This window comes from Fulmarus glacialis, unplaced genomic scaffold, assembly GCF_000690835.1.
Source record: "Fulmarus glacialis isolate BGI_N327 unplaced genomic scaffold, ASM69083v1 scaffold9685, whole genome shotgun sequence".
Classification (NCBI taxonomy): domain Eukaryota; kingdom Metazoa; phylum Chordata; class Aves; order Procellariiformes; family Procellariidae; genus Fulmarus; species Fulmarus glacialis.
In genome coordinates, this window is record NW_009212341.1 from 139,592 (window position 1) to 152,912 (window position 13,321).

The 13,321-nt window shown below is 39.0% G+C and overlaps 1 protein-coding gene across 1 annotated transcript in view; it reads right to left on the reverse strand.

Annotated features, from left to right (window-relative positions):
- Positions 1–11,078, reverse strand: part of UNC5D (unc-5 homolog D (C. elegans)) — an 84,362-nt gene extending 73,284 nt beyond the window's left edge. Inside the window, exons 1-2 of the mRNA XM_009577853.1 lie at positions 10,802–11,078; positions 3,886–4,029 (exon numbers count right to left, since the gene is read on the reverse strand). Coding sequence (XP_009576148.1) covers positions 3,886–4,029; positions 10,802–11,078 — 421 coding nt within the window. The remainder of the gene's footprint in view (positions 1–3,885; positions 4,030–10,801) is intronic.
- Positions 11,079–13,321: the final 2,243 nt, after the last annotated feature.

Below are 13,321 nucleotides of genomic sequence, written 5' to 3' on the forward strand. Positions count from 1 at the left end.
TCCACATATTCCAAACTGGCTGATTACAAGATTGCTTCATTTCAGATACTATGGCCAAGCTAATAATGCAGGATGAGAAACAGAGCATATTGCCTGAGTCACACTGATGTGGCTGCAGCACTTCTATGTACAAGTGTTTGGGTAAAGCAGAACAGACACAAAGAAAATGCGTATCCAATGGCATTGACCTAACCCACACAACATGAATATGTAAAGTTTTGCTTGCTGTGAAAGGAAAACAAAACAGAAGGAATGTTACTTACTACATGTGCTTTGAGAGTTAGGATGTTTCCATTAGACATACTCATTTTCTTCAAACAGTGCCTCAAATTCCACAGTGTGGATTTACTGATTTAATTTTCTCCATTGCTTACACTTCATGAAATACACCCCCTTGAACAGCAGAGGCTCTGAATCAGTTACACTTTAATATATTTTATAAAATACATTAAGACTTATTTTAGCAAGCCAGTTACTACAGAAAGATGCACACAGTGCATGTATTCTCGTTTTTATAATTCTTTGCTAATGTTGATTTTTTTTCCACACAGATAACCAGTATCTTTTCCAGTACCCTATTTAAAAAGTCATTCATTAACAGTTAGGCTGCAGTTGTGCCTACAAATGCCTTTATTAGGATGAAAAATGGAGTAAGATCCATCATCTCATTTCCTCTGCGTTCCACACTATCATAAAGAAATACTTACCTGCTTTTTCAGAGAAATACGAAGTGCTGTAATGCTTTGGACTTGACTCAGACAATTCAGAATCTCTAGACTTTAAGTGCAAAACAAAGAAAAAAGGAAAGAAGGAAAAAAAATGTCGACACTACCACACTACGCATCACAATGACAGGTGCTGTGAAAAAGTTATGGTTCTGCATGCTATCGCAAATTGGACTTACACATTCTCATCTCTAGTCCTCTACAGCATATTCCCTAAGCCAGAAATCCATGCCCCGAATTAAGTAGCTAGGTTGTTCAGCACTGACAGGATGACACAGGTCCATGAAAGGGTGAGCCCTGGAAACTCATGGCAGGCGGTTTATAGATATCTGTTGGCAGCTATTCATTTTTTCTGTCTGGACTACTAACAAGTCCTATCATCTCTGCACTCAAGAATTGCTGTTCTTTTCGTAAAAAAACATGGCTTCAAGTAAAAGTAGCACAGCAAATGGCCAGTAGAGGAACACAGTTCTCAGGCGAAACATTCAGCCACACTCAGTACGTTACACAAAGCAGAAATGAAGAGCACTCTCTGGAGTGCCTGCTGGGTTAATAAGATATCTGCAGTTATGGATGGCAGCTGGGGATGTGGTTTGCAGAAGAACTGGTACCACAGTGATGGATTTAAAAGTCCCAACACACGGCTCCACCTGCTTCTGCTCATTCTGATTTTTACTCATATTGCCATATTATGGGGTTGGGAAATCACAGTGCGGAGAAAAGTCAATAAAAATTCAATTCAGAATAATAGTCCTTTGCAGCTTAGCAATACAGGGGAATTATTAGCTCATTCAATGTTATGACAGTTAATGCAGTAAAATAAAAAATTGAATTTACACATATTTACACATTCAAACTAAATCAGCCAACAAAAGAATCTGTCATTTATAAAATCAAGGAGTTGTTGCATTGTCCTATTACTTATCTCAACTGTTTATTTTAAGTTATTCTGTTAAAAGATTTATCAAGAATTGCTAGAACACTACTTGATAAAGTTACCATTCAGAGTTTCTCGCTTGAGCCTCCCCAATCCGTCCCTCCTGCCCCTCATCTCCTTCCAAGAAGCATTTCTCCCAACTCTTTGCAGCTTGTTGCCATCATTTGCTGGGACTAGGTCTTTAAAGACCTGAACTGGCGGTTCAGGAAAAGCGTTCACAACAGATTGGGGGAAAGTAATTTCCTGCATTCTCTGCTAGCAGCACTGCTGCAAAAGGATGGTTTCAGGCTCTCATTCTGTTAGAACAATGTAGCAGATCTAGAATGAGGCTTTGAGTATCTCCACAGTCTCATAGTAACAATTGTGTTTGGGTTGTCTTTTTTATGTCCCTCTTGCTATGATGGCATTTATTGCATTTTCCCTTTTTTTGCATCTTTCAAATAATGATCTGTTGATTGTGAGTTATAACACTACAGCATGCTATTTCAGGTATGAAGAACAGAGATAAACTGAACACTTCCTATCTGGGTACAACGGTTGTCCTCTGCTCCCCACTGTATTAAAAATTCTGGAATGAGTCTTCTACGCTAAACCAGATTAAACCAAATAACCCTCGTTCCCCGTAACTCTTAATTAATCTACGGTGTTGTTATTTAAAACTTAACATTTGTCAGCCTACAAGACCAGAGTTATTCCCTTTGTTTAAAGTAGGAAGTAATGATGCCCCCTAAGCAAATAGTGACAGCAACTCCCATAACCACATGGCCTTCTTCAAAATTACCACTCATAATGACTCTGTCCCTGTTTGGTATGACTTAGAAAGAGATACATTTTAACTGAATAATTCACAACTGTGCACAGTGGAATTCCCTTCTAATCCCATTATGGCAAGCAGCAGGCATACAGAATCATTTATAAGTAGCTTAACAGCACAGTGTAACTATGTGGGGTCCAACTTCTTAATACTGGATGTCACACCACGTGGCTCGACAGGTCGCGCAGCTGGCTCCAAAGTCAAAGCGTAAGGCCTTGCAGAAAAGGCGCGCGAAAAAGCAGATGTTAGCACCCGGGAACACACACCAGCCTCAAATCCATTCCCATCTCCCTCTAGTGACCTTCGGTCACAATGGGGATGGCAGCAAGATGGAATAATCCTACCAGCCAGAAGTTGATGAAGAGGATTGTTGTCTTCCCACACAAGAAGGGCTGATCCTCAGTGTAATGTCCTCCAACATGGGAAGCACGTGCTGAGCCTGTAACTTCTTCATTACGACCCATGCAATATATGGGCTGACTCTGAGAAGCTGTTGTCTAATTTTCCAGTCCAAGGATGATGTGCAAGAATACTACTTTCACCTTGTTACAAGAAGGAAGTTTTTCCTAAGCCACTTTAACTTGTCTGAATGACAGATTCAACCATCTGATCTAGATTTCACATCAACTACGTAGTTAAAGAAAGTAGACGACTACCTACCTTGCTTATGAATGATTTTATTATCTTCAGTAGTGGTTCTTATAAACATCTATATGAACAGCATTTAAAATATTTTTTTTCTAAACAACATATGCTTAGTCCCATAGAGAAATGACGGAATTTCTGTAGCAGTCTTAGTTCTGTTTAGGATGATTGTATCTCATTTCCTCAGAGAAAGAAGGGAAGGTATTTTTTCCTCTACTGATTGGAATTATTCCATTTTTCCTACTTTATCTCATTTTCCCCACAGCTTATCATACCTAACGACCAATGATAAGCTTCAATATTGAAAATCAGATGTAAAATACTATGCTACAAAAGCTTCTAATGTATTCTTGCTTTTTTTTTTTTTATACAAAGTGTAGAAGACAGACATTGTTAAAAGGTTTTTCATATTTTTTTAGACCCCTGTGATCAAAGTGGAGCAAAAGAGCACTTTTCAGGAGATTTTCAATTTGCTATTACATTGTTATTACATTGCATTGTTGTGACACTGTGCATATGCAATCCAGAATCTCTGAAACAGACTTTCTGAGTGTAAATGCAAATCAATCAATCCTCATTAAAATAAAAAAGAGAGCTCTGAAAAAAAACATGGCATGCTTTCTGCGATATTCCTACAGTATCTCATAGGGAGGGCTTGCAAAGACAGCAGTACCTTACTAGCATCCATTTATATTTAACCCTAAAAGAACAGTATGTTCCATATCTTACAAAACCTAGAATAGCAGAACATTTACTCTACTCACAAGCTATGCGGACAGATGCCTTCCTACTCTTTGAGGTCCCTAGATGGCTCCATGCAACACACTGGCACCAGTAATCTTCTGGCCCATGAAAATCTTCCACCTGCTGTCTCGTCACATTGATGAACACCTCTCGAACTTTCAATCCTGAAGGGGAAAGATACAGAAAATTAGCTAACATAGGCTATCTTACTTGGGCATAAAGCTAAGGTTAGCCAAACCTTTTCTTTTAATTAAGCAATTCCATTTTTAATCAAGGCAAAGCTTTAATTACTTTGACAATAATATATTGCCACTAATTAAATTCTAAAAGCTGAGTAGGCCATAATGCATTGAGTTACAAGAATTACCCACCCACTGCGGTCTTTTCAAGAATATAACACCTCCCTCAGAAACTTTGTCTCTTGTGCCTTTTTCACCCAGAATGTTATCTGAAATTTTATAATATAATATACAATAAAATTGTCTTCCCATCTATCATATCAGTGCCCTTGAAAAACCTTTCTGAAGTACCCTGGTAGGCCCCCAATCAAGTCAAACAGCCAGAACCATGCATGTATGACAGGAACTAATCAAATGCCCCACTGAATTCCAGCCTGTTCCAGCCACTACTACCGCAGTTCCATCCAGCAGCTATTTCCTCATATGGGAGAGAAAAGCTGTGTCTTATACTGCAGTGTAGAGAAAGCTAAGCTCAAGCCATTACAGTCTGGAAGGAGGAGAAAAAAAAGAGAGGGGAATAAATTTCAGAGCTCACAACTGGACATGGTCCTCTTCACCGCCCTATCCTTCTGGGAAGCAGTGAACAGAAGTGTTTATAACATCAGACAGATACCTTGCTTATTTTATATGGTTTCCCAAAGCATAACCTTGCTAAATTCATCAGTGCAATGTTGTTGTCTACTGCAAATTTGCTTGTTGTTTATCGAAATGAAAGCATACCTCTTTCCTGAGGTAGGAACCAGTTACACCTAAAGAGCTGAGAAAAGGATCTAAGGGAATAATCAAAGCTAGCCAGGAGTAAGGATGGGAAAAGCCCTGTGCTTTTTCTTAGCCTGCTACCATTTTCATAACCTCCTGGGCATAGGCGAAATTTAGCAGTATCGCCCTTCAGACCAGAAGAATTTGCTTCAGGCAAAGCTTGAAAGTAAATACAAGACATCAAGAAGCCTTGTAAACCTGACACCTTATTTTATACACTTGGGATGTTTGCCATATCTGCAACTACCTTTGCATCACAACCTTGGGGAGAGGAAATATAATCCAAATCTGGGTTAAAACGCATTAGGAATCATTTGAAAGAGCTAGTCAGAAAAACATTAATTTGAAAATAGAAAACATCCATGCCTACTACTCTCTTCTTTCTCCTCCTGTGCAGTCCCCAAGATACTTATTTCCCCTTCACTGGAAATGAATGAAAACTCAATCTTAAAATATTTCATGCCTGTGAAGTTTATAAAGCAGCAAGAAATTTCTAAACCTGAACTCCATAAAAATTGGCTTCCACTTAATCTCAGGCATCATTAACAGCTGGGTATTTCACTTCTGAAAGGCACGAGGAAGTCAACGTGTTCCTTTGGTAAACAGGAGAGATGAGGCCCACTGGGGATGCTCAGTGAAGAGGCGCGGGGAAGGTCAGACAAGCTTTAAATACTATAAAGCAATACAAAATTTTTGCTACTTTTCCAGCTACAGGCAAAGGGAATTTTTACTTCTTTTCATTTAGCCTGTTTGGCTTGCCATATTTCATAATGATACCTAAAGACACGGACAAACCTGCGAGAGCTTCCTAAGTTGTCTCAATAATAATTTTAGTCACTGAAATATTTATTCACTCTGTAATAAACAAACAGAGGTTTCCTGGTTGTTTTTATTTGCATTTTGGTTTTTTTTTAATATGTTGATGCAGTTTTCAACAAAACTGTTTACAAAACATCCCTTTATTTTCTGCCATGATGAAAACAAGCTATTATGAAGTAAACACAGCACATGGAACTCAGCAGTTCTGTCAGAAACTCCTCTCCTTGCTGACATACTGACTGTAAAATACACGGTGAAAATGCACCATCTCAATTTAAACATCCAAGCTGCTCTGACAGCGATGAATCCTTGGATTCTCAGTCGTACAACCATTTTGTAGAGTGTTCTTTATAGGTTAAAGATAAGAGCAGCTACAGGAAGTTCCATTAGAGAGCATCAGAGTCCTGGTGACCTGACACAGCAGGTCTTAACTGGCTGAAGATTTCACATCCCACCATGCTATAAGACACCGACAGACGTACACTTTGTTGTTACTTACCTACGGCAAATCAAGCTGTGCGCGGTCCCTGAATGATCTCAATCAAAGCTACAAAGCATCAAAGCTCCAGAGCCTCCAAATCCAAGCTAATTTGCAGCCATGTCCAACAAGGTTGCAACCCATCTACTTAAAGACTTTTTCGACAAGGGTGTAAAATGGTTAAGTCCTTGACAAATATTGACCTTTCTAAGATGGCCTGTCTCCAGTCAGGAATCACTCATCCAGCATTCAATTAGCTGCCATGCACTTCTCTGCAGCCATGCACATCATATCTGCCTGCGTGTCTACGTGGCCTGCAAACACAGTGTTGGTCTGTGTGTTGCTGTGAAGGTACAGCCTCTTGTTGTACCTGAGTATCTCTAGCTACCCTCCCATCCCATGATCACCTTATTCCCACCATGATCTCTAAAGTAGCATCTTCCTGAGGAAGAGATTACTCCCTGTCACCAGCCATTACCTGCAGCCTTGCTGACAGTGCTGCCATTCACCCTCCTGGCTCTGGTACACTGTCTTCTGAACTCTCTCAATTTCTGAGCTACGCTAGTAATTTTTGGAAGCAGCAAACAGTAACGGGTATGAGAACTGCATGTTATACAGCTTACTGGTGCACCCATGCTAACAACGACAGAACCTTTACTGATACCAAACAAAAACATCATCATATGATGATGATTCTTTCGAGAAGCAGAAGCCATTTCTAGGCTCATTGGTACTGTAAAATTCTGAGCAGTCGTCAGTGAATACAGGCATTTACAGCTTCAGACTTATTAAGGTAGAATATTCTCCAGCCCAGCTCTTCCTTTCATTGACACATTATTTAATTAATCTATATATCAGCCTGTATTTTCTGAAGCAACATTTAATGTGGCTTGAATCAGGCAAACACCACATGATTTTGAGAAGCTGGTTGTTCAGCATTTTGAGAATGGGACAGGTAGGAATTCAGGTCCTTTTAAAGGTCTCCCAATTTGCCAATAGACAAAACAGATGCATCCAAAATAGCAGAATCACAGAATTGTTGTGGTTGGAAGGGACCTCTGGAGAACATCTAGTCTTCGGGGAAAGTTATGTTTTGTTTATGGAGAAAGTACACCTATTTTCATTTGTTTTAGAAACAACTACAGAAAGCAGGCCTATTGGGAACAGAGGCATATATTCTTCATTTATCATCACTATATTTCACCAACAAATATACTCACCTCCCCTCTGCATCTCAAGAAATACCAGAAAAATTGTTCATAGGAAATGACACAGAATGAAAAATCCATACGAATAAAAACAGGCACGTAATAAACAAGAGCAACATTTTACCTGGGACTTGTATAACTCTAATAAGCACTGCAAGTCCAACCCTTTAAATTATTGTGCAAATTATAACCATCATCTTTTGTTATACAGTACAGCCTTACAGAATATAAAATTATGACTATGGTACTGATATGCTAATAAGCTTTCTGCACTGTTGGATGGTTTAGCTGCAGATAGACTAATGCTGGCAGCAGATGAATAATTGCTCTCCATGTACTAAACATAACAGAGCTGCACAGAACTTCAGCATTTGTCAGCTTTATTTGTTTAAATGAGAAAAACACTGACAGCAGTTATTGCTGTAATCCTTTTATTTATCAGACAAGAAAACTCTAGTTACTCTTAGCAGGTCGGATCCTCTTGGTGAAACCAAAAGTTAAAATATTTGTAAACTAATTCTGAGCTGCATGCTGCAATGTTCAGGCAAGAAAAATAAAGCAGAAGGAAATTAATCAAACTGTAATTATTACGTTTTTATCACAGTAGCATCTACTAGCTCAAGCTCTCACTTTACGAGGCAGAGTACACAGAGAGAGCGAAGTTCCTGTTCTGCCACGTTCATGGAATAAACAGAAAAGGCAGACTATGGATTACTATCTCTTTTCTGCAATCCAGGAAATAAGGCAGAAGAAGATGAAATAACCTGGTCTCTAACTGACCAATTGACTGTGGCAGCGCAGAGATGGCAACCCGTATCCATCGTATTTGCAGCATGTGTTGGCTTGCCTGCACTGATGTTCTGCACAAAACAGCAGCAAATCTACAACAGAAGAGACGTCAGCGCAAACTCTTCAAGCCCACCAGGACCCCTTACATTCTCAGGCAGCCAGCACGTGTCACAGCCCTTAACTACAAAGCTTACAAAACTACAAAAATCCTCCCTCTCCTGCTGCTCCTCCTCTTCAAATTAACAGTGACTCCTGTGTTACGGATTTTTATTTCTGTCCTATAAAAACAGAATCGTGCGAAATTGGATTCCATGTTCATCACAATGACAAAATATACCCATTGTCTACCAACAGCTGTCCTTCCAGTCTTTTTATATGTGCACAATACAGTGCTGTAGGTAAAATCCATCAGAACAGCATGCCTTCAAGTACCATTGCCAAGTACTTCTTGCATATGCCTGGCTAAGAGCTTGCTAACAGTAATTTATAGAGATGCTAAGATACATTTCTTGTATTCAGCATTAAATTTCTTCTTGTTTGGGTTTCTTGTTGCTATTTTTCACCACTTTTCTATACATCCTCTTAGAATTTTAATCACATAACAAATAGTGGACGGATGGAGAAGGACAGACCCATTTTAATGCAGTGTAACCTCCCTTTAGTGAGCACACCAGAATCACTCCCTTTAACCAGAGGCACTATTCTTAGCATAAATTCTAGTGCAGTTTTTCACAGATGGAGCTCATGCAGTACGCAGAACACTCTGCATGCTTGATAACAGACATGTTTATGCCCCACATTTGACTCCAGAAATGAGGGCACTGCCAGTATGCAATTAATTCTAAAAAAACCCAATAGTCTCCTGTTTACTGAAGGCTAAGGAAGAGTTCCAAAACAATTTATGGATATGGATACATCATGGTGAGAGAATATCCATGCCTGTCCTTCAACATTACACTCTATATAGCCTTTACTTGCATTTTTGTGTCCCAAGGACCACTATGGTGGTTTTTGGAACACACAGACACACAGAACTGTCTGGACCACACTTATGTTTAGAGAACAATACTTTTAGGGCTAGCTCCATCCCTGGGCTAAATTCAGACCTGCAACATTTATATTCCAGATCCCATTTGATAAGCCTATGCGTCCGTGTCTCAAACCTCAATGATACTGGTGTTATTTTAAAAAAACACCTAATGTTACTTTATCTTTTTTTATGCTGTTATTAATCCAAGGCTTAGAAAACATAATTGCAGTATTCACAAGACAGATTTTCCTTAACCATATGGAAGAAAAACATTTAGGGACGACATTTCTTCTATATTGATTCAGCAATGCCTTTAGAAGTAAAGGTTATGCCTATTAAATTATTTTTGAAAAGGTAACTGTAAAAATTAAAATTCATCCAGATTAGCATTTACAAAGTCTTTAGTATGAAATTTCTTCAGAATCTGTCACTTAAAAAGAATGCCAAACACCACTTTAGGAGACGTAACTTCTTTTTAAATGGCATTTTTTCCTCTAAAAAGGAATTTCTTGTATTGATAGAGAGGATGTTATGCATACGGTGCTATTTCCAAGACATGGAGTTGCCTAGCAATCCTGGAATTTAAAAAGAGGAGGAAAGCAATAACAAAACAGAATTGTGAAATTATAAGACGGTGCAGCATTAAATTGGTTTGCAATACTTATCAAGATGCTTCTAAATGAGAAAAGATATAGGGTGTGCTAGGAGCATGATAAAATCTGTTGATCATTTTCAACTGTCTCCCTTCTCATTCTCCTCTTTTAGATACACACTTTTACACAATGGATTTCTCCTACTTAACTCTACTACCTACCAAATACTTATCACTGCTTGGGGGTGGAGGCAAATTTCAACGACCACATTGGCGGTTTTTCAGGGTTCATCCTGACAGGAATTTCATAAAAGCATATGTTTCTCTGTTTCTAGTTCCCCCTACAAATTACGCCATTGAAATACACGGAACTACTGTTCCCTCCAAAACTGTTATTTTCTTTCAGAAAGCTTACTGTCTATGGTTAGTGTTCAATCATGTCTCCACTTGGAAAAGTTGGTGGTGCATATCCAGCTGGTTACTGTCTCTGTGTAACGCCTCCTACATCTACAGTCATTTTAATTCCCTTTGTTTTCCCCATTCATACTATGCCTCTCCTGCCAGGATCTGTATTCCCCTTTCAGCTCTATCCTTTTCTTCCTCTCTTCCATCCGCTGCTTTCCCTTTTGCATTTTGGGAAACTGCTTCTCCCAACTCTGCAAAGCTGTGTCTACATGGTACATCACAAGCAGACATGAGCTGGCTTTGCCGACTCACCAAGCCAACCAAAACACGTTGTCGCAGTAGCCCAGCAATAAGCTTAGGCTGATACACTCTGCCCTCCTACCACGGCTGTTGGCTGTGCTCAGGGCAGAGCGGACATCGTCGTGTGACTTTTGAATTAGAGCCAGTTCCCACGCCTTCAGCTCAGTGCAAGCCTGCAACTATCTGCTAAGTCACACGACTCTCCTGTTTGTGTGTCTCTGAATGTGATCTCCTGTTCTTTGCTCTATTTTGTATTTGTATATTGTTGATAGACACTGCATTCAGATATATCTCACGAAGGACACAATAGCCCTTACCTGTAGTCTCATCCATGCTTTCCTCAGACACGTGCTCATTTTGATGGACCCATTCACCATTGCACTTGAAGAAAATCTGCATAGCTGGCATAGCTTTACAGCGTAAGACAATGGGGTTGCTTTTTATAATGTAGGCATCATCTGGTTCCTCCATAAAATGAGGCAGTGTTCCAGGAGCAGATGGGATAGACTCTGGAAGGGCTTCACTGTTATCATTTCCTGAAAGGGAAGGAAAGGAAAATACACATTTTTCATGTTGTTGCACCCTTTGTATCATCTTATTTAATTGATTAAATACTATTTTGGATTTTATTAAAAACTGATTTTATTAGAGAAACACATACAGAACTCAATAGCTGTCCAGATTGTGCTTTGAAAGGAACTGACACACACATACACACACACACACAAAAAAAAAAATCAAATAATTTAAGTGTAAGAATTGTCAAGAAAATCGGCAGAAAAGAAGCATCAGACTCATCAGAAAACTGCATCATCACTATTGCCGATTTTATAGATGGGGAACTGAGGCACAGAAAGATTAAATGAGTCACCTAAGGTCATACGGAAAGTCCGTGGAAGAAGTAGAAACTAAACCTTATTCTCTTGAGTGACAGTCCAGTGCCTTAACTACCATATCTTCCTTTCTTTCACTGAATTTAATTTCCTTTAGACAGTTGCTGCAGATTTAGCAGGGATCAGTGTGTTAACCACAGAGAAATATACTGATATGGATAGCATTACTGTAGCACTCCAACAATGGAATAAGCAACTGTGATTTCATACCCACTTAGAAGAAATTTTCAATATGCTTTTACACTGTTCCCATTTACTACAGCCCCTTTAAGGTGATATAACCGTGGAAAAGTGGTTTCTGTAGGGCCAGAAACTGCAAGATACCTGCAAGATATAACTGCTTATATCACAGACAGTAGGATCCAAGGGCATTCATTCAGCAATATATAAGCCTAGGAGTCTTATTTTCTGAATTCCTGTGCTTAGACATGAACACAGAAGCACTGGAATACAAGCTTTTCCTTTACTACAACTCTTTTAATTGAGTCAAATCCTAGTTGCTGCCATCAAAACCGGGAAATTCTCATTGATTTTTAGCAACGCTGGGATTTATTTCAGTAGTTTGTCAGTTTTGCGAGAAAATTCAGAGAACAGCAACGAAAATAAGTCAGAGGGATCAGTTTATGAAGCAAGATTGGAAAGCACTGAATACATACGCATAGCATAGCCAAATGATAACCGAGGAGGACATAGTCTATATGCAGATGAAGGGAACACAGTATCAGAGAAAGAGGAATAGCTGAGGGCAATATATATGTGATTTAACAAAAAACAATGAAATTAAGTTAGTAAGTTATGCTGATATGAAGTAAAAACCTTCACAGGTCTAGTAGATTACGGAATAATGAGAACACACTTTGTCTTTATTTGTATTAAAAATAGGTATCTCTCTCTTAGCACTCAGTATATGTGTGTGTGCAAATATACACTGTGTACGTGCTGTGAGATCGTGATGATTTTCAAATGAGTTCAATGTTTTAAACTACATTCACAGTGTACTTTATAAAATACTATCATAATTTTTGGCATTTTACTACTGAACATTTATCCCAATTTCCATCTTGTCAATCTTCAGTAATACTGCGTCCCTGTAGGCTTTATTAAATCCATGCTTTATAGGAAATAACAAAAACGTCATTGTAAGATTTCGGAGAGGCTTGGAAATCCCATGCTCCCATCAACGCTTTGAGTGCTTCACAAGGCAGCAACACGCTTGTGTCGAGGAAGAATAGCGGACAATTTTATAAAGATCATTCAGCGAGAGAACTTAGAACGACCCATTGTTATTCTACTAAATTTGCTATTTAGGGCATGACACAAAGGATGAAATCCCAGCCCCACCAAAATTAAGGGTACAGTTCTCCTCGCAAGTGGCATCTGGATTTAATGATATATGGCTTTACATTCTTGTTGTTAAGTGTTACTGATGAGCACCTGAAAACAACAGATCCTACACCTCTTACGGGATTGCTATGCTTTTGTCCAGCTCACATCGCCAACAGATAAATTGAATGAAGCACAAAATATTTATGCTATCACCAGCGGAGTGGTTTTGGGCTGTGGAAGTGGCTCACCTGAAGAAAACATTTAACATCAAGAGGTAAGTCAAGGTGCATCTTTTCACTTAAATGTAACTGGCACTACATTAAGTGGCCTTGAAAATTAAACTAACAAAGATCACAGTACACAAAAGGAGGAATGATTTTCTACATCCTATCACCAACAGACTCAGAGATAGATATTACTATATTTTTGCATGTTGTACAAATATAATTGCTTGAATTCACTGTTGTACGACATTTTATAATCCAGATGAAATCGGCATCTGGCAAGAATTTACTTCACTGAGTACAAGAGGTAAGCAAAGCAACTCATTACCCTATCCTGTGTGAGGTTAGGCTGGAAGGCAACTCTGTGCCTCTAAGAAAATTCACAAAGGATTTG